Genomic DNA, 25,804 nt, shown 5'->3' with positions numbered 1-25,804 from the left:
CAACAAACAAGGGTAGGGCTTATGCAATTAATGGGTGGTGTTTTAGTACAGAGGGACCCAGGGATGCAGGTACATAATTCTTTAAAGTTTGCGTCACATGTAGATATAATGGTTAAAAAGGCATTTGGCATGCTTGCCTTCATTGCTAAGCCCTTGGAGTATAGCAGTTGGGATGTTATGTTGAGGTTACAAATAACATTGGGGAGGCCTCTTCTGGAATAGTGCTCAGTTCTGTTCACCCATGATACAGGAAGGATATTATCAAGTTGGAGAGGGTTCAGAAGAGATGTTGCAAGGTATGGAAGATTTGAGTTATAAAAGAAAGGCTGGATAGGCTGGGACTTTTTTCACTCGAACGTAGGCAGTTGCAAGGTGACCTTATAGAAGTTTATAAAATAATGAGAGGTATAGATAGAGTTAATGGTAGTTGTCATTTACCCAAAATGGAGAATTTCAAGACTAAGGGGTACACTTTTAAGGTGAGAGAGGAGAGACATTTATAATAGACGGAAGAGGCAAATTTCTTTTACATAGCGGATGGTTTTCACGTGGAATAAACTTCCTGAGGGAATGGTGGTTGTGGGTGCAATTACAATGTTTAAAAGACATTTGGATGGATACATGAATAGGAAAGGTTTGGAGGGATATGGGCCAGGAACAGGCAAGTGGGATTAGTTTAGTTTGGGATCATGATTGGCACGGACTGGTTGGCCCGAAGGGTCGGTTTCCATGCCTCTATGACATTATGAACCATAAAATATAACTTCAAACTTTCCAAAATTCAAAGCAGTCTAGGAGTTGAATGCTGTTCTTAATTCTCAGGATAATATTCTAGCTTATGCACAACCCCAGATAAAATAGAAGAGAAAGCCTTTTACCTAAAAGGCCATTCTTTTCATCCATCAAGCCTCCACCCTTTCAGCACTAGGAGTTATTTCATTGTTATTATTACCCTGTTTTTGTTTTCATCATGCACTCTAAATATGCCCTCCTTCGCCTATTTTGCCTCTTCATATATGCACCTCGGTCAAAACTTCCAGTTGTCAAGTCTAGTTCATTCTTATTCAACACTTGAAAATGGTGAAATTCTAACTTTCCACTTAAAAATTAACAGGCTGTGCTGCAGAGTTTCGGCCTTGGGTGTAACTGACTGTCCTGACGTAAGTTGCACTGGATTTTAGTCTTCCTTACATTTTTCTCCTCAAATTCATTTGCATATCACTAAACACACAGACTGCTACGGTTCCATTGCAGTTGGGCAATGTTTCTGACTGATTTTTAAAGAAACCTGGAGTCATTTATATCAAGCAGTTAAAATAGGTTTATCACAAGAAAAAAGCAATTTGATCAAACTGTCTAGGCCACCACAAGTAACCTGATTTTAAATAACTGAAAGGTAATTAAATAAAACCAGCTGCTAGTTTCTATATAGATTCAAGTAAAATCATATTAAAAAGCTTTTAAAAAAGTTTTTTTTTCAGTGTCCATGCATTTAAAAAGAAAGCTCAGCATTTAGGTCTTCCTTGGAGGCCTGCAAGCTGTGGCTATTAGTGGAAATTCAAATGGTATTTAATCCAATATAGGGCTTTGGTCACAGGGCTGGTTTCTTATAGAACGCTTTCTCACCTGGCACGTAAGATCACACTTAAGCTGCACCTAAAATTTTGAGATCCTTTGCACAAGTTTCATCAACTTAAGAAAAACTGACACAAAAAAACCCTGTACAACTGGACAGAAATCTTGACTCATTTTATTTTTAAAAAATAGTTAAAGATAGTGCAATATTTCATCTAATTGCTCAGTGGGTAACGGTAATGACATTTAGGTTGGAAGTCAATTTATTCTCAGCAATCTATAATTTATTCCATGAAGAATAGCCACTGCACAGAAACATGAAATGCCTGAATACAAACAGTGATACTTCCATATAAACTCCAATCAAATCCTTCCAACTAAAACTAAAGTCTTAACTATCTAGTTTCTTCATGAAAGAAAAGAACGTGCAACTAAATAGTGAATTTCACATGTTTTGGACATCTCAAAATGCTTCACAATCAATTTCATGTCGTCAGATGTGCCAGCATTTTGCAAGTGCCAAGGTTCCACAAACAACAAGAAAAGCTAAACAACTTTGACTTTGATAAAAGTAACTGCAGCCAAGGGATAAATGTACATCCGAAAGATCCAAGTTTACATCCACCCATGCAAGGAGGAGAATATGTCTATTTTACTTCTCATCCAAAAATGGCTCCTTCCACAAAGCAATACCTAAGTGCTGCACTCAACTAGATGAAATGCCCTTGTTTTTGCAATGCGGCTTGAATGCAAAGCCTTTTGATAAAGGGTGCTACCACGAACATTTTACAGAATTCAGTATTTGTACAATATTCCTCTTTCTCTCCCTTCAACCCCCTATTCCACCACATGCTTTGGAAAGTGCTCCCTATTTCTCTTAATTTATATCCATAACTTCTCATTAGTATCCAGCTATATCTTACATTTCTCTCGAAATAAAACATTTTTGACCACATAGAATGGTTGTCAAAGTCACTATAAATGAAACATATTGAGAACTGTGAAAAAGATAAACAAAACACTTTCTCAAACCCACTGTTTGCTGATAATTCAATTCTATATTCATCAGCCTCCTCCAGATTGCATGACCTCAACAGTCATGGCTACTAGCGTTCTCACAGTTTAAAAGGGAACCATTTTATTTGACATCTTCCATTAGAAAATAAAAGCATTGTTTCTTTCAATTCTTGGAACAAGTAATTTTCTGCTAATTTTTCACACATATAAAAATTAACAGTATCATCTTACCTTAAATTTCATTTGCTTGTCACAGAGTCTTACTATTTCTTCCATTGTTAAAGCTGCTTTCATGAAACTTCAACATTTCTTAAGCTTATAAAATTGTCACTACCATGACAGTGCTATTCCCCAAGAGTGTAGCACTTTAAACCAGACAGCCACTACTGTTGATCCCACTTTATTTCTGAGTGCACTTGATCTCAACTCCCCATGTGCAACACCACTGTTGGACTGACAAAAATGATTCAATTATAACTAAATGACAGGTACTTACTTTCCACATTTTTTCCTGAATTGTTTTTCTATCCCTTGTGGCCTACAAACAGGAAAAATAAAACGATGAATGTTTTAACCAAATCAGACTCATTCAGAATTCACATTTGCACATTCTTGTAACATGACCCTGACTTGTTTCAAGAAAGTAATGAATGAAATGGAAATTACTTCTGCAATTCAATTACCCACAACCATGTGCTGGTTAGTTATCTCTTAAGACTTCTTTATATGAAGAAGATTCTGCAAATCTCTCTTCATAACCTTAGCTGCTCAAGTGCCTGCATCACAGATGATTTCTTTTATAATTAAATCAAAAAGTGATGTTTTTCTGAGGACAATACCACTTCACAGCAGACAGTAAAATCTTTTGCCCAGGAATCTGTCATACTGCAACAGTTCACTGTTGATTCAAGTGTAGACACTTTTATTTTCAACTACCAAAGAACATTACCACTACCCAAAAAGACACAGCCAACTTACCGTCGAAGATAAATGCTCTCATCTTCCTCAATATTACAGAACTTATGAGCATGCTTGGATGCATCAATAACACGTGCTCGGTCTTGCGGTCGCATGGGCAGTTTCTCCAAATGACAATCTAATTAAAGCAATAAAAAAGTTAAACATATAAACTTCATTTCTTGATCACTTCTTAAGTAGTCTGAGACTGAGCCACATAAACCAGAAAACTCTCAAATTTTATCCTAACCTATACAGCATTCATGGATTTCAGCAAAGGGGCAGAGGGTAAGGGTGTCTTAGCGGTCCTGGGTTAGGAAATTAGTGGAGGAAAATAAAACATTAGGTACGATTCCTGCTTCATTCACAATCAAACAGCCTACCAACATTATTCATCTGAATTGTACATGAAGCATCACCTCAAAGGTGAGTTATCAGAAGTTTGCAGTCACTGAAGTAAAAATGTGTTTATAATAAGGGGGGAGTAAATATGACAGAATGGGGGGAAATTAAGAAGCAGATCTTTTTGTGAAAATGCACATTTACCTGTAATCCTAGTAAGAAAAGATACATCACTTTTTACTTCAATTTTGCGATATCATTGAATCCCAAAGTGAAATGAGTCATATTGCAAGATCCTTCAAGTTGCAATTCAACCAATAACCAATTTAGAAACAAATTGTAATAGGGTAGGAGGCCCTCTAGATTGACTGATTTGAGAGAGGTATCTTAAAACCAGGACACACTGACACACAGGTGGGTTCTACACCAAACAATCACATTTTAAGGAGTGGTAATGGAAGCAAAAACAAAAACAGCCTCTGAAAACTATACCAAATATTCATTTATCAATCATTCCAATAGCTTACTTTCAATGGAGTCCATTGAAAACTACTTTAACAGCAAGCAAAACAAGCATGTCACCCTGGTGATAAATAATAAAAAGGTGGAGAATTTAATAAAATACAACTGAAATTCAAAGGATAAATCATAAGAACATAACTAGGAGCAGGAGTAGGTCATCAGGGACTTCGAGCCTGTTCTGCCATTCAATGAGATCATGGCTGATCTTTTCGTGAACTCAGCGCCACTTACCCACACTCTCTTCATATCCCTTAATTCCTATATTGTTCAAAACAAAAACTACCTTAGCTTTAAAAATATTTACTGAAGTCGCTTCAACTACTTCCCTGGGCGAGGAATTCCATAGATATACAATCCTTTGGGTGAAGATGTTGCTTCGCAATTCAGTCCTAAATCTGCTCCCTCTAATCTTGAGGCTATGCCCTCTTGTCCTAGTTTCACCTGCCAGTAGAACATCCTCTCTACTTTCAACTTAATTCCCTTCATAATTTTACATGTTTTTATAGGATTCCCCCCCTCCCCCCCTCAGTCTTCCGCATTCCAATGAATAAAATCCCAGTCTACTCAGTCTCTCCTCATAAACCAACCATTTCAATTCTGGAATCAACCAGGTGAACCTCCTCTGATCTCCCTCCAGTGCCAATACATCCTTTCTCTAGTAAGGCGTCCAAAACAGCATGCAATACTCCACGTGTGGCCTCACCAGCCCACTGTACAGCGGCAACATAACCTCCCTGCTATTAAACTCCATCCCTTTAGCAATGAAGGACAAACTTCCATTTGCTTTCCTCATTATTTGTTGTACATGCAGACCAACCCTCTGTGTTTCATGCACAAGGACACCCAAGTCCCTCTGCATAGCAGCATGATGCAACTTTTTACCATTCAAGTAACAACCCTTTTTACTGTTACTCCTACCAAAATGGATGACTTCACATTTATTATCATATTCCATGTGCCAGACCTTTGCCTACTCAAAGTATCCATGTTCCTCTGCAAAGTTTCACAGTCCTCTGCATACTTTGCTTTGCCACTCATCTTAGTGTCATCTGCAAACTTTGACACACTACATGTGGTCCCCAACTCCAAATCATCTGTATAAATTGTGAATAATTGTGGTCCCAACACCAATCCCTGAGGTACACCACTAGTCACTGATTGCCAGCCAGAATAGCACTCATTTATCCCCACTTTTTGTTTCCTGTTAGTCAACCAATCCTCTATCCATGCTAACACATTATCTGTAATGTCATGCATCCTTATCTTATGCAGCAGCCTGTCAAAGGCCTTTTGGAAATCTAGGTACACCACATCCACTGGATCCCCATTGTCCACCTTGCTCGTAATGTCTTCACAGAATTCCAAAAGATTAGTTAAGCATGACCTGCCCTTCGTGAAACCATGCTGTGTCTACCTAACGGAACAATTTCTATCGAGATGCCTTGCTATTCATCCTTGGTAATAGACTTAAGCATCTTCCCCACGACAGAGGTTAATCTAACCGGTCTATAATTCCCATCTTTTGTCCCCCTCCCTTTTTAAATAGTGGTGTCACATTTGCTGTTTTCCAAACTGCTGGAACTGCCCCAGAGTCCAGCGAATTTTGGAAAATTACCGCCTGTGGACTTGCTATTTCTCCCTCCATCTCTTTTAGTACCCTGGGATGCATTCCATCAGGGTCAGGAGACCTGTCTATCCTTAGCTCCATTAGCTTGCCCAACACTACCTCTTCCATAATAACAATTGTTTCCAGGTCCTCACCTACCTTCGTCTCTTTGTCAATTTCTGACATGTTATTAGTGTACTCCACTGTGAAGACTGACACAAAATACCTGTTCAATGCCTTGGCTATTTCATCATACCCCATTACTAAATGCCCCTTCTCATCCTCTGAAGGACGAATGTTTACTTTAGCCACTCATTTTCTTTTTATATATTTATAGAAACTTTTGCTATCTGTCTTTATAGCCGAAAATGTGTTGCTGGAAAAGCGCAGCAGGTCCGGCAGCATCCAAGGAACAGGAGAATCGACGTTTCGGGCATAAGCCCTTCTTCAGGGCTTATGCCCGAAACGTCAATTCTCCTGTTCCTTGGATGCTGCCGGACCTGCTGCACTTTTCCACCAACACATTTTCAGCTCTGATCTCCAGCATCTGCAGTCCACACTTTTTCCTATCTGTCTTTATATTCTGTGCTAGTTTTTTCTCATGTTCTATCTTACTTTTCTTTATAGATCTTTTTGTGGCTTTTTGTTGACCTTTAACTCTTCCCTGGCGACTTTTTTTGGAGAAAACGTTTCATTTTCAGACGAGTTTTTTTATTTCTTTTTTATAGTATTTTTAATGCTGATTATGGAAATAACTTATCAGACGAGCTTGCACTCTGATCTGATGTATCCAAGCTTCTAATAGAAGGTACATACTCATTGTCATCTTCTGATCTCGACATCTGGACATAATTTGTAAAACAAAACAGAAAAAACCGAATGACAGTGTGAGCCCAAAAGCGGTGCATCAACGCTTCTTGCAATGCCTGAGGCGGAAGAGACACAGCTACCAGACGTATGAGTCACTGAGTATACTTGTTTCTAGCTGAGAAGGGCCCAGAAATGTCGAGAATTGACGTAAAAACTCGTCTGTGGCTGTTTTTGAAATTATGTGTTTTGGAAGAGTTTACTCGTCGCACTCTGAAAAAGACAAAGTTAACTCGTCTTTGCCGGGTAAGGGGTTAAAGTTTTCCCAATCTTCTAGTTTCGTGCTGATCTTGACTACTTTGTATGCCTTCTTTTTCAATTTGATTGCCTCCCTTATTTCGTTAGACACCCATGGCAAATTATCCCTTTTCTTATAGTCCTTCCTTTTCATTGGAATATATTTTTGATGAGCACTTTGAAAAATTGCCTTGAAAGTCCTTCACTGTTTGTCAACTGTCCCACCATAAAATCTTTGTTTCCAGTCTACTTTAGCCAAGTCCTCCCTCATTCAATTGCAGTCTCCTTTGTTTAAGCAAAGGACATCGGCATTGAATTTTATTTTCACACTCTCCAACTCATAGTGATTGCTCTTTCCAAGTGGATGAGTCAAAGAGTGTGGTGCGGAAAAGCACAGCCAGTCAGGCAGCATCTGGGGAGTAGGGGAATCAACGTTTCGAGCGTAAGCTTTTCGTCAGGAATGAAGGGGTAGTCCAAGGGGGCTGAGAGATAAATGGGAGTGGGGTGGGACTGAAGGGGATGGAGCTGAAAATACAAGAGGTAGATGAAGTTGGGGGTGAAGGTGATAGATCAGAGAGGAGAGTGGAGCGGATAGGTGGGAAGGAAGATGGACAGGTGAAGAGGGCAGTGCCAAGTTGGAAGGTTAGATCTGGGATAAGGTGGGGGGGGTGGGAGGTAAATGAGGAAACCGGTGAAATCCACATTGATCCCGTGTGGTTGGAGTGTCCCAAGGTGGAAGATGAGGCATTCTTCCTCCAGGCATAGGGTGGTTAAGGGTTTGTCAGTGGAGGAGGCCCAGGACCTGCATGTCCTTGGCAGAGTGGGAGGGGGATCTAAAGCGTTGGATTACAGGGCAGTGGGGTTGTTTCATGCGCATGTCCTGGAGATGTTCTCTGAAGCATTTCGCAAGTTGGTTGTCTGTCTCCCCAGTGTACAGGAGACCACATCGGGAGCAACGAATACTGTAGATCATGTGTGTGGAAGTGCAGGTAAATCTCTTGGGGCCTTGGAAGGAGGTAAGGGGAGAGGTGTGGGCGCAGATTTTGCAATTCTTGTGTTGGCAGGAGAAGATGCCAGGAGGGAGGGTGGGTTGGTGGGGGGCCTGGACCTAACAAGGGAGTCGCGGAGGGAATGCTCCTTATAGAACGCAGATGGGGTGGAGAGGAAAATATTTCCCTGGTGACGGAATCTTTTTTTCCAGGTTGTGAAAAGGGCAGAGGCTAATGCAATGTATCCAGAGGTTGTTGGGGTGGATGGTGAGTACCAGGGGGTGGGGGTTCTGTCATTGTTGGGGATGGAGGGGTAGGTTCGAGAGCAGAGGTGCAGGAAGTAGATGGGTTGCACTGGAGGGCATCATCGACCACATCTGAGGGGAATTTGCAATCTTTAAAGAAGGTGGACATCTGGTGTGTTCTGCATTGGAACTGGGCCTCCTGGGAGCAGATGCAATGGAGGTAGAGGAATAGGGAATAAGGGGTATTGTTTTTACATGAGGCAGGGTGGGAGGTGGTGTAGTACAGGTATCTGTGGGAGTTGATGAGTTTATCTATCCGCTCCACCCTCCTCTCCGATCTATTACCTTCACCCCCAACTTCATCCACCTATCGCATTCTCAGCTATCTTCCCCTCAGGGCCGTCCCCCCTCCCATTTATCTCTCAGCCCCCTTGGGCCACCCCTTCATTCCTGATGAAGAGCTTATGCTCGAATCTCCTGCTTCTCGGATGCTGCCGGACCGGCTGCTTTTCCAGCACCACAGTCTTCGACTCTGATCTCCAATATTTGCACTCCTCACTTTCTCCCCTTTTCAAGAGGATCCCTAACGGATTAGATTAGATTCCCTACAGTGTGGAAGCAGACCCTTCGGCCCAACCAGTCCACACCGACCTTCCGAAGAGTAACCCATCCAGACCCATTTCCCTCTGACTAATACACCTAGCACTATGGGCAATTTGGCATGGCCAATCCACCTGACTGGCACATCTTTGGACTGTGGGAGGAAACTGGAGCACCCGCAGACATGGGGAGAATGTGCAGAACTCCACACAGACAGTCTACCTGAGGCTGGAATCGAACCCGGGACCCTGGTGCTGTGAGATCATTAATTATTCCTGTCTCATTACAAAGGACCAGATCTAGGATAGCTTGCTCCCTTGTCTGTTCCATTACATACTGTTCGAAAAAACTATCAGGGATACACTCAACAAACTCCTGTTCAAGGCTACCCTGACCGAGCTGGTTTGACCAACCGACATGATTAGATTAGATTCCCTACAGTGTGGAAAACAGGCCTTTCGGCCCAACAAGTCCACACCGACCCTCCGAAGAGCAACCCACCCAGACCTATTCCCCTACATTTACACCTGACTAATATATCTAACACTACAGGCAATTTAGCATAGCCAATTCACCTGACCTACACATCTTTGGAATGTGCGAGGAAACTGGAGCAAACTCACGCAGACATGGGGAGAATGTGCAAACTCCACATGGACAGTTGCCCGAGGCGGGAATTGAACCCAGGTCCCTGGCGCTGTGATGCAGCAGTGCTAACCACTGAGCCACCATGCCACCCCAAACATGTAGATTAAAATCCCCCATGATAATTGCCGTACCATTTTTACAGGCATTACTTATTTCTTTGTTTATTGCCTGCCCCAAAGTGATGTTATTATCAGCCTTCTTAGAATTTCTAATTTCCACCCAAATGGATTCAACCTTATTCTCCACAGAACCTATACAATCTCTCAGCACTGCCCTAATGTCATCCTTGAATATCAGAGCTGCACCACCTGGATATTTAACTCCCAGTTATGACCATCCTGTACCTAAATGACTACTAAATCAAATTCATTCGTGACGATTTGTGCCATTAACTGATCAACCTTTTTACAAATGCCGTGAGCATTCAGGTAAAGTGGCCTTATGCTAGTTTTCTTACCCTCATGATTTCCAACATTTCTAATAATATCTCCCGAATTATCTTTCCTTTTTACTTCTTTCATAGTGTGCCTTAAACTTAAACCCTCCTGCACACATGCTAACTTGCTGCTTAACTTTTTGTTTACCATCATACTTTGTTTTCCCTTTCCCTTCTTCCTGACTCACTAGTTTAAAGACCTGGTGACTACCCTAGTTATACTTTTTGTTAGAACACTGGATCCAGATCGGTGAAAACATGCATTTCCCGGGTTGGTCAGAAATATTAACAGGTGTGCAAAACTGTTTAAAATTCACTCAAGGGGGGGATCCAAGATGGCAACGTTCTGGGAGAATCATGTTCGCTGGGCTCCACGCTACAACACTGACCTGACAGAGAGCCAGAACCCATCCAAAACACTTGATTGTGCGTATCAACACAGCAAAGGAGCTGGAAACCTGAAAAATTTTACTTACCTGTGTCCTTGCAGCTGGAGAATGCCAAAGAAATGAGGAAGCTCACCCAGGGGCAGGGCCACGGTCCAACCCTCTGAAGCAGTGGGTTTGTTTACTCACCAAACCCTGGTTGAGGACCTGGTGAAATCCTGCGAGGTCCTGGGGAGGCATATCCAGGAAAAAATTGAAGAAAAATTGGCTCCTGTAGCTGCTATGCCGCAAGACCTGGGAAGAAGGACCAATGAACTTGAGCGCTGGGCTGGAGGGGTAGAGGCAGAGGCAGAGACTGACTCCTCCAACAGCTGGATTGAAGCCCTGGAAAAACAGGTCCGAGGTCTGTTACATCTGGTAGACGATCTCAAAAATAGGGGCAGAAGAGAGAACTTGCACGTTGTTGGCATACCAGAGAGGATGGAAGGTGAGCGGCCAGTGGAGTTCTTCTAGGCGTGATGCCCAGAGTTCCTTGGCTTGGAGGCTCAGAAGGGAAGGATAACAACTGAAAAGGAGCCCACCAGATTGCAGCACGAAAGTCAGGTGCAAATCACGCCCTGTCCTGGTAAGGTTCCATCATTATAAAGATAAGCCGTGGGTCGTGGATGCCTCTAGAACCCAGGGGAGGGAACTGAAAGCATTGGCAAGTGGTGGCTCCAGGGTCATGTTTTTTCAAGATTTCTTGGCTACAATGGTCTGGAAAAAGAAGTCCTACGATGGCATCAAGAGGAGATTGAGACAGCTTGGGATCCAGTATTCTTTAAGATATCCAGCAGTCCTTCAGATCAATTATAATGGATCCATATATTCATTCGACTCAGAGAAAGCGAAAAACTTTGTGGCCACGATGGCTTGAGTCGAACGGCCAAATAGGCGTAGATGACAGAGCTGTTTGGATTTGCTTTTCTTTAAAAAGGACTTGGTGGAGTCTCCTTTTCTGGTAATAAGTTGCGTGAAATGATGCCCGGGATGGATAGAGTATTTATTTCTAATTTCTAAGTTATGTTAAGGGATGGGCGAGGTATTTATTTTTATTTGTCTACAGTCCTAACCTTGCTCTTGGTTTTTTTTTCTCTACCGGGTGGTCGGTGTATGTGGTGTGACCCTAGCTGGTAGGAGTTGAGAGGGCGGTTGGGATGGTTAGTAGGGTTGTAGGATGTGTAGGTACCCCCTTCAAATGGTATCCTCGCCCTGATTCATTGCTCTCCATGCCTTAACAGAATTGATGACTATTGGGCTATGGCAATATTCCATAGCTGTTACTTTAGTTAGACTCTCTGCATGTTATTCTAATCATCTGGTTAGTCTCCAGCACCACCTTATTTTTAATTTTTTGTAATTATCTCTCTGCCTCGATTAATCAGATTATAGATTATCCCTTCACTTGTGATTCTGCTGTTGACACTTTACTCACACTGTCTGACACTCTTGATCAAAGTTTGGGTGAAGATTTGTAGCTCGGGTGCTCGTTGTTGTGGTTCTGTTCGCCGAGCTGGAAATTTTTGTTGCAAACGTTTCGTCCCCTGTCTAGGTGACATCCTCAGTGCTTGGGAGCCTCCTGTGAAGCGCTTCTGTGGTGTTTCCTCCGGCATTTATAGTGGCCTGTCCCTGCCGCTTCCGGTTGTCAGTTTCAGCTGTCCGCTGTAGTGGCCGGTATATTGGCCACACACGCAGATGACAAGCAACATGAATTCAACTGGGACAACTCTACCATTATAGGGCAAGCCAAACAAAGAACAGCCAGGGAATTCCTAGAGGCATGGCACTCATCCACAAACTCCATCAACAAACACATCGACCTGGACCCAATATACCGGCCACTACAGCGGACAGCTGAAACTGACAACCGGAAGCGGCAGGGACAGGCCACTATAAATGCCGGAGGAAACACCACAGAAGCGCTTCACAGGAGGCTCCCAAGCACTGAGGATGTCACCTAGACAGGGGACGAAACATTTGCAACAAAAATTTCCAGCTCGGCGAACAGAACCACAACAACTCTTGATCACCTATAGACATTTATTATTCAGCCTGTTGACATTCCATTCACATCATTTGTATGACCTTTTGCTCTCTCCAATTATAAATTCTGTGCCAGGGTGCTTCTCCTCATCTAACCTGACGAAGGAGCAACTCTCCGAAAGCTTGTGATTTGAAATAAACTTGGTGGACTAAAACCTGGTGTCGTGTGACTTCTGACCTTGCTTAAAATGTTACAAGAGGTTCTGACTCAATCATCCTTTCAAATAGTAACTTCACCATCTGAATGAAAAAAAAATCTTCTCAACTCTTCCATTAGTCTTCTGCCTTACATTAAAGCAATGTCTGTCACTAATAGAAAAAGTGCCTTCTATCTACCACCCCCAAGCTTCTCATCATAGAGCCATAATCTTGTATATCTCTAGGAGGTTCCCTCTCATCCTTCGCCGCTCAAAGGAAAACAATCCCAACCTGGTTAATCGTTCTTTGTAGTTCAGACCATCCAGTCCAGGCAGCATGCTGGTAAATCGTTTTTGCATCCTCTCTAGAGCAATTACATTTATAATGTGTTTCTAGAAACACGTGCTGAACTCCATTTATGGCTTAACAATTTATACAGTTCCAGCATAGCCTCTTAGCTCTTATATTCAATGCCTCAGTGAATAAAGGCAAGTATTCCACATGCTTTCTTAATCACCTTATTTGCTTGCCCTGCTACATTCAGGAATCTGTGGATATTCACAATGAGGTCCCTCTGATCTTCACAATTTTCCAGGTTCTTACCATTTATTGTATAATCCCTTACCTCGTTAGGCCTCCCCAAGTGCATTACCTCACACCTTTTTAGGTTGAACATTTCCCATTGCTCTGCCCAGCTGACCAGTCCCTTGATTTCCTCCTGCAGTTTACAGTTATCCTCCTCACTATTTACCAGTAGCACTGGTATCCATTGCACTCTATGTCTAGGAGTTACTGGCAGATCACTTCTCCTTCACTTGTAGCACCTGGCATAGTTGCTATTAAGCCTAGATTGCCAAGGGTTGGAATTCGTAGTTAGCTCCTTCTGTCAAACACCCTAGACTCACAGAAATCAGGATACCACTATCAGAAGATGAGCTCTCCTGATATCCATGGAGAAAATGAGAAAAGATCGCTAAGACCTCAGGTATTCCAGTACCTTTCTCTCTTGTCCAGAGTGCTCTTTTAAAACTAGGAAAATGACACAGAGCAAACTGGCAGACACCCATCAGTTTAGATGAAGGTGACAGTTACAACACTGCTGAGAGTACCCTTTCAGAAGAATACTGCTTGAAGTGATGGCCATCAATATCAATTAATTATATCACTCAGAGCTGGGGAGTCTGTTTCCATTACGTGTAACTGTGACATACACTCTACTTTAAGATTATGTTTCAACAACACCTACCAAAGTTTGAAGGGGTAGTTCAAAATCAATTCCTAGCCAATAGTTTGTTTATACTGGTGAATAACAAATGTAATAAATCAGAGGCTTAGCCAAACTTCTTGCACACAAACTTAGCCAAAATTCCAAAGCTGCAGTCCCACCCAATAGGTTTTACAACATCCTGAGAAAATTTCTGCGCTCGAGACATTTATCACTAACTTTAGGAGTACATTAGCTCCAAAAAAATCACAAAAGATGTGCTTACATGGAACTCTAATGGCATTTTGTTGGAGCTGCACTCATCCAGGCAACTGGGGAATAATCTAACTTGTACCTTGATGATGGATGAGCTTTAGGGAGATAAGAGGCACGTTATGTGCTGCAGGATTTATATGGCTAGCTCAGCTTAGCGTCTGGTCAATGATAACCACCTGAGGTTTCTGACAATGGGCAATTCAGTGATTGAATGTCATAGAGCAGTACAGCATGGAAACAGACCTTTTGGTCCAACTCGTCCATGCCAACCAGATATCCTAAATTAATCTAGTCCCATTTGCCAGCATTTGGTCTATATCCTTCAAAACCCTTCCTATTCATATACCCATCCAAATGCGTTTTAAATGTTGTCATTGTCTCCACTACTTTCTCTAGCAGCTCGTTCCATACATACACACCCTTTGCATCAAAGTGTTGTTTTTCTGGCAGTGTCTGATGAGCTCTTAATGGCCCTTGAAAATCCAGGGGAGATGGTGTAAATCTCATGCCTTGCCCTACGCATATTCACAGCAGCTCTCCAAGGTGAACAGCCTCTGGCATGTTAGAATAACATAGGGAAGGGAAATTGGCAAGTCAGACCCTTAACTTCAGGAATGTCAAGGAGAAATGCTTACATTTTCTCATGTTGGCAAAGATAATTGGTTGGCACTACTGCACAAATTTCACTTCCCATGCAAGATGTGGATATTATCAACGAGGTAAAAACAATGACTGCAGATGCTGGAAACCAGATTCTGGATTAGTGGTGAAGGGCTTTTGCCCGAAACGTCGATTTCGAAGCTCCTTGGATGCTGCCTGAACTGCTGTGCTCTTCCAGCACCACTAATCCAGAATCAAGACATGGATATTGTTCAGGTATTGCTCCATTTAAGCATGGGCTGTTTCAGTACCTGAGAAGTTGCAAATGGTGCTGAACATTATACAATCATCAGTGAATACTCCCACTTCTGACCTTTTTGGAGGAAAGGTCATCGATGAAACAGCTGAAGATGGCTGGTTCTAGGACACTGTCCAGAAGAACTTTTTGTTGAGCTATCCTGGGACTAGGTATGACTTCAACAGGCGTAGAGTTAGCCCCAATTGCTAAGAACCCAAGTTTTGCATAGGCTCCTTCATACCCCACACTGTCAACCATCAACCTACTAATGTAACCACATATTTTCTTCTCTGACATTTGATTCCTCGTTTCTGCTTAAATGTATCGAAACTAGTTGCCTCAGCCACTTCCTGTGGCAATTAGTTTCACCTTCTCACCACTTTCTGGACAAATTACTTCTTTCAGTATTCTCTACTGGCTTTCTCATTGATTATCTTATATTTGCTATCCCCCAATTATGCCATTCCCACAAAGCAAAATGGATCCACTCAATCAAAACTTTCACAATTTCAGGCACCCCTCAGCCTTCTTTTTGCTACAGAGAGCAGCGACTGAGCCTATCAATCCATTTCTGATATGTATTTGCACAAATTTTTGACTTCAACTTTGTAGATCTTCACTGCATCCTCTCCAGTGCCTTCAGGGTAAATGTGGGACCTAACCCCAGGGGCTTCAACATCTCCAGTAGCCATGGTACCAACGAGGGTGCTGCACCTATTAAGCAGACCCTCAACATGTGGGGGCCCTCCAAAATGGAGGAGGGTGGTGGATGGCTGAGAATATCATCCCAGCCAAGAAGGCAACGAGATCAGCCACCTGCTCCACTGCAGTTGCAAGCACAGGAATCATACAGAAAAGCATGACAGTGGGGAGGGTGATGGCTCAGTGATAATCGCTAGACTATTAACCCAGAGATACAGGTAACATTCTGGCGGCCTGGGTTCGAATCACACCATGACAAAAGATGTTGAACTGAAAGTCTAATGATGACCATGAAACCACTATCAATTGTCAGGAAAAATCCATCTGGTTCAATAATGTTCTTTAGGGAAGGAAACTGCTGCTCTTACCCATCAAGCTTAAATCTGGCTCCAGACCCACAGCAATGTGATTAACTCTGAACTGAGTCTGGGCAATTAGAGATTGTCAATAAATGCTGGTCTAGCCAACAATGCCTACATCCCATGAACAAATTAAAATAAACACAGCAAAAATAGCACTTAGCTGTACTTGAGGTTCAAGTACTGTTTCTAATCACTCGTGATCCCTGCTCTCTCAACAGACTTCCAGTGTGGGAGCAGAACATTTTTGGCCAGATCCTCAGCTCTGTCAAGGCACCCAGTGAATCTGGCAACAAGTTGCAGAATTGTTAGAAGGAAAAGGTGTCCATCTGCATTAAACTGAACCTTTACTGCATTGAAATTGAAATGGCATCGGGGTGATCAATGATGCCCTCACTACATAAGGAAAGGGATCTCAGGCTACCAGAGCCCCTTGCTGGGGCATGCTGCAAGGTTCCACCAGATCACATTGCATGGAAATTAATTGAAACGCAATAGCAAATCATAAAGCAGCTGGAAAATAAAGATCCCTTCACAGTTATTTATGAAATTAAATCTCTACTGAAGCTATAGCTGCTTTAGAAAAAAATACTATAAGCTCTACTTGTGGAAATTTCACAAAAGCAAATCAAAACCTGCTGGACTGAAGAGATAACTAATGAGCTACAGACAGAATATTAAAATAGTTTGCTGTTGAGCATGGTGTTTGTTCGATTTATTTTGTATCTACAGTCAGCAACTAACATTTCTGCACTCAAAGAATTAACTTTGTGTTCATGTTATCAAACATTAAGGCCTTGTATTTTGAAAGTATTGGGTAAAAAAAAAATAAACTTTCTCCATCACTTGGTAGTACAGAACTTGTTGAATACTGAAAAGACTGATACGCTACCAAAGCCTATCTTGTAGTGACCAAGAAGAATACAAGAATGCTACATTTCAAACTTTCACAACAATTCATATGACAGGAGAAAAGGAGGGTTGATAGTTGGCAATGATTTAATGAGACAGAAAGCATTAGGGAACTTCAGTCTCCCCATGCTTCTGAGTAATTCAAAAGAAACCACAAGGCTTGAACATATTACTTTTGTTTGCAGAGAATTGGTACCAGATTATGAATGTATCTTTGGAGAGACAGCAGAGTCAATGCTTCAAGTTCAGTGACCCTTCTTCAGAACTGGAATTGAAGAAGGGTCACTGGATCCAAAATGCTGACTCTGCCTTTTCACCACATATGATTCTAGACCTGCCAAGTTTCTCCAACAACTTCGGCTTTTGTTTCAGATTTCCAGCATCCACAGTTTCTTTTTTTTTTCCCCCGATTGTGAAAGTGCCTTGCTTTTAGCAAACCTAAATTAGCCACATGCTGAGCTCCACTGATTATCTTAAATTTGTCATTAGTGCCTGAACTGAAGGGAATTTATATTTGCCAGTAAATGGTGTTGGAGAGACTGTTAGGTCTGAAGGCTGATAAGTCCCCAGGACCTGATGGTCTACATCCCAGGGTACTGAAGGAGATGGCTCTAGAAATTGTGGATGCATTGGTGATCATTTTCCAATGTTCTATAGATTCAGGATCAGTTCCTGTGGATTGAAGGGTGGCTAATGTTGTCCCACTTTTTAAGAAAGGAGGGAGAGAGAAAGCAGGGAATTATAGACCAGTTAGTCTGACCTCAGTGGTGGGGAAGATGCTGGAGTTAATTATAAAGGATGAAATTACGACACATCTGGATTGCAGTAACAGGATAGGTCAGAGTCAGCATGGATTTATGAAGGGGAAATCATGCTTGACTAATCTTCTGGAATTTTTTGATTCATTCACATTCCCTGCCTGTTCAAGTATCTGTCTAAATGCTTCTGAAACATTGCAATCAAGTCTGCTTCTACCACCTCCCCGGGCAGCATGTTGTAGGCACTACTACTGTCTAAAAAACCTGCCTTGCACATCTCCTTTAACCACTGTGCCTCTCACCTTAACCTAAGTCCTTAGTATCTGACATTTCCACTCTGGGAAAAAGACTCTGACTATTCACCCTATGCCTCTCAATTATATATACATCTATCAGGTCTTCCCTCAGCCTTCGATACTCTGACGAAAACAATCCAGGCTTGTCCAACTTCTCCTTATACCTAATATACTTCAATCCAGGCAAGATCCTCTTCAAAGCCTCCACATTCTTTATTGTGTGACAATCAGAACTACACACAATACTCCAAATGTAACCTAACTAAAGCTTTTTACAGCTGCAACATGACTTGCCAACCTTTATATGCAATGTCCTCACCAATGAAGTCAAGCATGCCAAATGCCTTCTTCTAAGACCATAAGGCATAGGGGCAGAATTGGACCATTTGAAATTGGAGGTGTAGTGGACAGAAAAGAGGGTTACCTCAGATTACAACAGGATCTGAACCAGATGGGCCAATGGGCTGAGAAGTGGCAGATGGAGTTTAATTCAGCTAAATGCGAAATGCTGCATTTTGGGAAAGCAAATCTTAGCAGGACTTATACACTTAATGGTAAGGTCCTAGGGAGTGTTGCTGAACAAAGAGATCTTGGAATGCAGGTTCATAGCTCCATGAAAGTGGAGTCGCAGGTAGATAGGATAGTGAAGAAGGCATTTGGTATACTTTCCTTTATTGGTCAGAGTATTGAATACAGGAGTTAGAAGGTCATGTTGCGGCTCTACAGGACATTGGTTAGGCCACTGTTGGAATATTGCGTGCAATTCTGGTCTCCTTCCTATCGGTAAGATTTGGTGAAACTTGAAAGGGTTCAGAAAAGATTTACAAGGATGTTGCCAGGGTTGGAGGATCTGAGCTATAGGGAGAGGCCGAACAGGCTGGGTCTGTTTTCCCTGGAGTGTCGGAGGCTGAGGGGTGACCTTATAGAGGTTTACAAAATTATGAGGGGCATGGATAGGATAAATAGACAAGGTCTTTTCCCTGGGATTTGGGAGTCCAGAACTAGAGGGCATAGGTTTAAGGTTAGAGGGGAAAGATATAAAAGAGACCTAAGGGGCAACTTTTTCACGCAGAGGGTGGTGCGTGTACGGAATGAGCTGCCAGAGGATGTGGTGGAGGCTGGTACAATTGCAACATTTAAGAGGCATTTGGATGGGTACATGAATAGGAAGGGTTTGGAAGGATATGGGCCGGGTGCTGGCAGGTGGGACTAGATTGGGTTGGGATAGCTGGTCGGCATGGACGGGTTGGACCGAAGGGTCTGTTTCCATGCTGTATATTTCTACGATTCTATGACCATTGGGTCTGCTCCACTATTTGATCATGGCTGGTATGTTTCTCAACCCCATTCCCCTACTTTCTCCCCACAACCTTTGATGCTCTTCCCTATCAAGAACCTATCTACCGCTGTATTAAATACACTCAATGACTTGGTCTCCACAGTCCTCTGCAACAATGAATTCCACAGATTCACCATCCTCTAACAGAAGAAATTCCTTCTCATCTCAGTTGTAAAGGGTCATCCCTCCACTCGGAGGTTGTGCCCTTGAGCGCCAGCTTCTCCCACGTCTACATGTCTACTCAATTCAAGCCTTTCCATATACAGGTAGAAGATCCTTTATCCAAACACCCAAAAACCGAAAAGCTGTGAAATCCAAAGAAGTTTTGTGAAGATTTTTTCTCATTAACAAGGTTGTTTGGTGAGCAAACAGTTAACCCAAGTCGACACTCACTGAACACGTGTCATTCAGATGCAACGTGGGGGGCGTGGCCAAGCACCGATTGGCCTCGGGTTTCTCGGTGAATGCCTCAATGTGACGTGGTGGTGTTTTGTGGGGGGTGGGGGGGGGGAACAGGGGGGCATGGCCAAGCATGTTCTTACTTAGAAGTCTGCTTCTCTGATAAGATTTTTTAAAATTTCACCATTAATCTGTCACTTATTCTGAAAACCAAAAAGTTCCAAATTCCAAAAAACAGCTGGTCCCGAGCATTTCAGATAAAGAATCTTCTACCTGTACCATAAGTTTCAATGAGATCGCCCTTCATTATTCGATAGAAACAAAAACAGAAGCTGCTGGAAAAGCTCAATTGGTCTGGCAGCATCTGTGAAAAGAAATCAGAGTTAATGCTTTGGGTCCGGCTCAGAACTCAGAAGAACACTGCCCACCACAACTCTTCTACAACCACGCCGATTTTGTATCCAACCTACCAACTCACCATGGATTCCATGTGAGTTAATCTTCTTGACCTGTCTACCATGGGGGCCTTGTCAAACGCTTCAATATCAACTGCAATTAAACTTCAAATTAACATGGAAAGGTGAAGTATCTCAAAAGTTTGAACAGATGCAGTGGAGCTATGTGGACAATCCATGAGGATCCTGACAGAGGCAGTCAGTATCACCAAGAGGAGTGGGCAAGTCGTGGACCCTGAGACAAGCAGTCAGCATTATCAAGAGCAGCAGGCAAGAGAAGGACCTGTGACAGGCAGTCAAAAGTAGAGCTGGAGACTTCATCATCAACACATATGCACAATCGGGCGGGCTGACAGCAAACTGGACGCCACGTTAAATCGCCAAGCTGCACAACATCTTCAGCACCCCTGCAGACAGAGCGCACTGTAGATACACCAGGTCATGGCCAGATGGGTCTATCCACACAAGGATAAATTTCCTGTTTATGTCCCACACATTCTCAGTCAGATCCAATGATGTCAAGCTGGTATTATTCTCTGACCACTGCTTCCTGCTGGCCGATTATCACCAGGATAATCAGCAGGCTGGCAAGGAAATGTGGAAGTTGAACATGAAACTGCTGACCCACTCCTCTTGGTGATACTGACTGCCTCGGTCAGGATCCTCATGGATTGTCCGCATAGCTCCACTGCATCTGTTCAAACTTTTGAGATACTTCACCTTTCCATGTTAATTTGAAACTTAATTGCAGTTGATAAGCTCAAAAGGGATTACACAGGTTGGAGAACTGTGAAACCCGTCTTTGAGTCTCCAGCAGACTGGTGGGAAACAGTCAAGGAGAACATCAAGGGCTTCTTTATTCTCAAAGCTGCTCAGAAGGTGAGAGCGCAATGGGGAAAACTGTCTAAAGTCCAGAAAAGAATTCAGAACCTACTCCTCCTGCAGATGATGGAGTTGAAGTCACGGAAGATCTCGTGGTGAAGGGACAGCAAGCCTTGCTCTTTGCCTCGGAAGCCTCCAAGATAAAAATCCAATCCAGGGGTTGCACCAAGGAGCAGGAAGAGATGTGCGCTTGTTTTTCTCTCAGAAGGTGCACAGGAAGAGCTCTGTGCTCAGCAGCCTCAAGGAAGAAGATGGCTCAATAATACCATTTCAGTCTGACATCCCGAGAATCAGCAAATCCCATTACGTCAAACTGTATGACACGAAGCCCACAGACAGCACAGCCTCCCAAATGTTTCTGTTCTCTAACACGGAGGTCCTAGATGACATTACTTGGGAGAGGCTGGATCAGCCATATTTCTTAGTTCAAAAATATACTTTATTCATAAAATATTTTGAGTTTCTGTACAATTGATGGTGCCAATCATAGGCGCACCTTGCATTTCTTTACAGAGAGAGATCGGAATTAATCATTCGTATATACAGATCTGTATGTTTACCATCCATATATTTAGCGGAGTCTTCAGCGGAGCCCACTTACTGAGTGGGCCCCCTGTTCTTCTTTGGCCAGCAGACGTTACACGGTGGTCTTTCCCCACTTTGCCTTGGTGACAGCTGCCCCAAGCTTCAGCACATCCCTCAACACGTAGTCCTGGACCTTGGAATGTGCCAGTCTGCAACAGTCAGGGCCAGCTCCTTCAGCTGGAAGATCAACAGGTTTCGGACAGACCAGAGTATCTTTGACCGAGTTGATAATCCTCCAAGCACAGTTGATGTTCATCTCGGTGTGCATTCCAGGGAACACACCGTAGAGCACGGAGTCCCACGTCACGGAGCTGCTCGGGACGAACCTCGACAAACACCACTGCATTCCTCTCCCTTTACAAATCTCTTTACAAAAAAAAAACCCAATACAGGTTCTTACAGAAGAGATGTAAGAGACAGGGAGGATCAGCATGGTCCTGCTACTTTGGGTCCAGCAGCTTCACAACAACTGTTTGCTAAAACCAAACCAAACCAGAGAAAAGCTAAGCTAGGAGAACTCACCACTCCCCTTTCATTGTACAAGTGTTTTATTTTAAACTTGTACAGCCTGTTGCCTGAGGCAGTATCTGTTAGCTATAATCAAATTGACTCTGAAACCCTTCAAACCTCGATCTTGTGGAATCACTGCTTTTACGACCTCTCAAAAAAAATGTCAAGGACAGCATAACTAGTTAAAGGAGCAGCATCATCACACCAAGACAAACATGGACTATGCCTGGAGAACCATCAACTTGGTAAAAAATACTCTTTGATCTGCCTGAAACTTGTTGGTCTTCTAGAGCAAGGAATTGATCTCAACTGAATGTTGCAGATTGGCATATTCCAAGGTCCATGTCTATGTGCTGAAGGACACACTAAAGCTAGGGGCAGCTGCTGCTAAGGTGCAGTGGGGAAAGACCACTGTCTGAGGTTTTTATGCCAAAGTTAAATGGTTGGGGGGCGGGGGGGGCAGTTCAGTTCTCGGACCCTCTGAATGCCTCAAATATATGTAAATATAGTCTTGTACAATTCCGAAATGCCTTTGGTTTGAAGTTTGACTATTCAGCAAACAATGTTTGTTTGTTTCTTCTGATGCAATTGTACAGAATCAAACTGCTTCAGTGACTACGTATGAAAAGATATTTTTATGTCTGAAGTATATTTTTGAAAAAGAAAAAAAGGCATTCAAAGACAGAGCTGAATTCATTGAAGCTGACTGGAATTGGTTCTTGCTCTATTACTGAGAATGATGTCTGTTTAGTAAGGCTCTCACAGACAGGCAGACAGCTAGGAAGAGGACCTGTGTGGGTCTCGAGAGGAGTGACAGTGAGGTTAAGGGAGCAGCAATAGAGACAAGGGTCCAGAAGTGGAGAGCCTGGGGGCAGACCTGTTTGATACTTGAATGCAGCAATGAGATTAAAAGAAACAGTGAGTGCTGAGAAGTCCCAGAAGCAGAAAAGCTGCTGGCAGACCTTAGTAGGATTTGGGAATAGCGGCTGCAACATTGAAAAGAGCGAGAATTGACAGATCCCAGAAACAGTCGGAATGGTGGTGCAACTGCTTCAACAAAATCAAATGGTGATGTTACAGGACAGCAAGTAGGTCATTCATTGGTATTTCTCATTTGCTTCCTTAATTGGATATTAAGTCAAAATGATAAGTATAGCTTAAAAAAAGGTAACTAATGGTTTAGAACTTTAAAAATAAATGATTTGCTTTGGAGAGTTAAGGAGGTCTGGTTGTTTGCCCCAAATCAATAAGAATAAGATTTTTCCAGTTTGTACTTAAGTCGGACTGAGGGTAAAGTTAAAGCAAGATCAGCACATTATAAGGAGGATTTGACTGCACTGGAGAAGGTGCAGAGGAGATGGTCAAGAATGTTGTCTGGATTGGATGGTCTGAGAAATTATTAGATGGTCTGAGAAATGATTGGATAGGGTTGTTTTCCTTATGGCAGATTTTGAGACGGGACTTGATAGAGATGTATGGGATTATGTAGGACATAAACAAGATAGTTAGGAAGGCATTTTATTTCACTTTCAATGACTGGGTCATGGACTTATGATAAGTGGTAGAAGGCTAGGAGGGGAGTCAAGGAGAACTTTTTTCCTACTACGGATGAGAACAGTCTGAAAGGTGGTCGAATCAGAAACCCTTGTAACATTTAAGCAGTATTTAGATATTCACTTGGCTGTCATAGCCAGCAAGGCAATGGACCAAGGGCTGGAAAATAGGATTGGAGGAGTCAGATCTTTGTTGACCAGCATGAACACTTTGGAGTGAATAGCCTCCTTCTTTATTGTCAACATCTAAGAGTCTAGATTAAACAAGTTGTTTCATTCTACTACTATGCAGTCAGGACAAGACTGCTATTTTCCACTAACAGCATGATGCTGTCAGTCCAAAAGCCATTCTGTCTACCAATTAGTCATACTCACTCACTCTCTGCCTCCCCACAAACTTGTTATTCATTTATTTTTGAAACTTGCCATCAAATCTGCTTCTACCATCCCCTCAGGCAGATCATAATAATTCACTGCATTAAACACCTCTCTTCTCCCCTCTGGTTCTTCTCCAATTATGTTTCAACTTGTTTTCTCTGGTTACTAACTTTCCTGTCGTGGAAAAGTTATCTCCTTGTTCATTCTTATAAAACTAGATTGGACATTAAAATAAGCATGAGTGGAGTTAGCAATGGCTCTGGATTTAATGTAGAGCATGTATTAATAAGCCAGTTTTTTTTAAAAGGAGAAACTAAATCAGCCTTTATTAGTTCCTTTGAACAATAGCTAAGAGTGGACTAAACTAATTGTAGCACACAGGTGCACCTCATGTTTCATTAGAGAGAGTAGATTCTGGTGGGCTTCTGGACCAGAAAGTCAGGGTTCAAGTTCCACATGCTCCAGGGGTGTGTAATAACATCTTTGATTAGAAAAATAGGTCACACCAGATTCTATCTTCCAGTCCCAACCTTCAGACTAAAGAGACAAGTGTTCTGCCACTAAACGAGAATGCCTGACATACCTAAAGAAGTTTCCCCATTTTCTTGTAGGAGCAAATTACTGCAGATGCTGGAACCTGTTCTGAAAAAAGCAAATATTCTGATGAAGAGTCATCTGGACTCTAACCGTTAGCTTGCTTTCTTTCTATGGATGCTGTCTGACCCACAATGATCTCCAGTATTTGCTGTTTTCAGTCCCTATTTTCTTGTGTCACTTCTGACAAGCCTTCTCTCTAAAATGTCAGATTGATTTCCACCCTCAGGTCATGATGAGCCTATTCTGTTTCCAGATTTTACTAGCTTAATTTCAGACTCTCACGCTGCCACATCACGTCTTGTCAGACCTGCCACTGTCACTCACCAAGTTTGCTGTACACCATCTTCAATCTACAAACATCATGCCATTGTACTTCAGGGCTGTGCGTTGTTTCTCACTTCGATAATAATTTTGGTTCACTTATAACAATAATGAACTCTCAAACATAAAATATTGTAAATTACAACTGTAGTATTTTTAAAAATACACTAAAACGAGAAAAATGAACATTACACTTGCATTAAATGTTTCAATAAAACCCCTATCTCACACCCCCGAGCGGGGGACATGCTCAGCCGGAAGAACTCGGTACTTGAGCCCGAGGCTTCAGGGCCTGTTCGAGTTTGCTTACCAAGGACCAGCACCATCTGTCCGCACAGACAGTAGTAAACATGTAGGGGTTTCTCGCCATCGTCGTATTCCTCGCGGTCCCTAGTGTCGGAACACACCACACTGCGAGACACCACTTTCGGCATCTTGGTTCAGAGGGAGGGAGGGAGGAAGGAAGGAACAGTCCCCACCCCCACCCCGTTCTGGAGATAGGGCCTATTCACGTGCTGCCATGTTAGAGACCCAATGCATTGTGGGATCGCAGCCAGTCCTCAAGACATCGTCCTATGGTTTGTGCAGCTGAGTGGAAGTGCCCGCCGGTCTGGTCACATTCTCTCCCTCCTGCTTCAATCATGATTTCTCACAATGTGATAACAGAGATCATTCGAAGAGAAAAGAAGGGTCACGGACAATTTCAAAAAAAAACTCACAAAATGTAAACGTT

At 42.6% G+C, this 25,804-nt stretch overlaps 1 protein-coding gene across 1 annotated transcript in view; it reads right to left on the bottom strand.

Annotated features, from left to right (window-relative positions):
- Positions 1–25,561, bottom strand: part of steep1 (STING1 ER exit protein 1) — a 53,521-nt gene extending 27,960 nt beyond the window's left edge. Inside the window, exons 1-3 of the mRNA XM_043705059.2 lie at positions 25,382–25,561; positions 3,571–3,688; positions 3,089–3,130 (exon numbers count right to left, since the gene is read on the bottom strand). Coding sequence (XP_043560994.1) covers positions 3,089–3,130; positions 3,571–3,688; positions 25,382–25,505 — 284 coding nt within the window. The 5' untranslated portion in view covers positions 25,506–25,561. The remainder of the gene's footprint in view (positions 1–3,088; positions 3,131–3,570; positions 3,689–25,381) is intronic.
- Positions 25,562–25,804: the final 243 nt, after the last annotated feature.

This window comes from Chiloscyllium plagiosum, unplaced genomic scaffold (genome assembly GCF_037043375.1).
Source record: "Chiloscyllium plagiosum isolate Xiang-an unplaced genomic scaffold, Cpla_swu_hap1 HiC_scaffold_11, whole genome shotgun sequence".
Classification (NCBI taxonomy): domain Eukaryota; kingdom Metazoa; phylum Chordata; class Chondrichthyes; order Orectolobiformes; family Hemiscylliidae; genus Chiloscyllium; species Chiloscyllium plagiosum.
The sequence above is the reverse complement of the archived record's forward strand: the minus strand, read 5'-3'. Positions and strand labels throughout refer to the sequence as shown.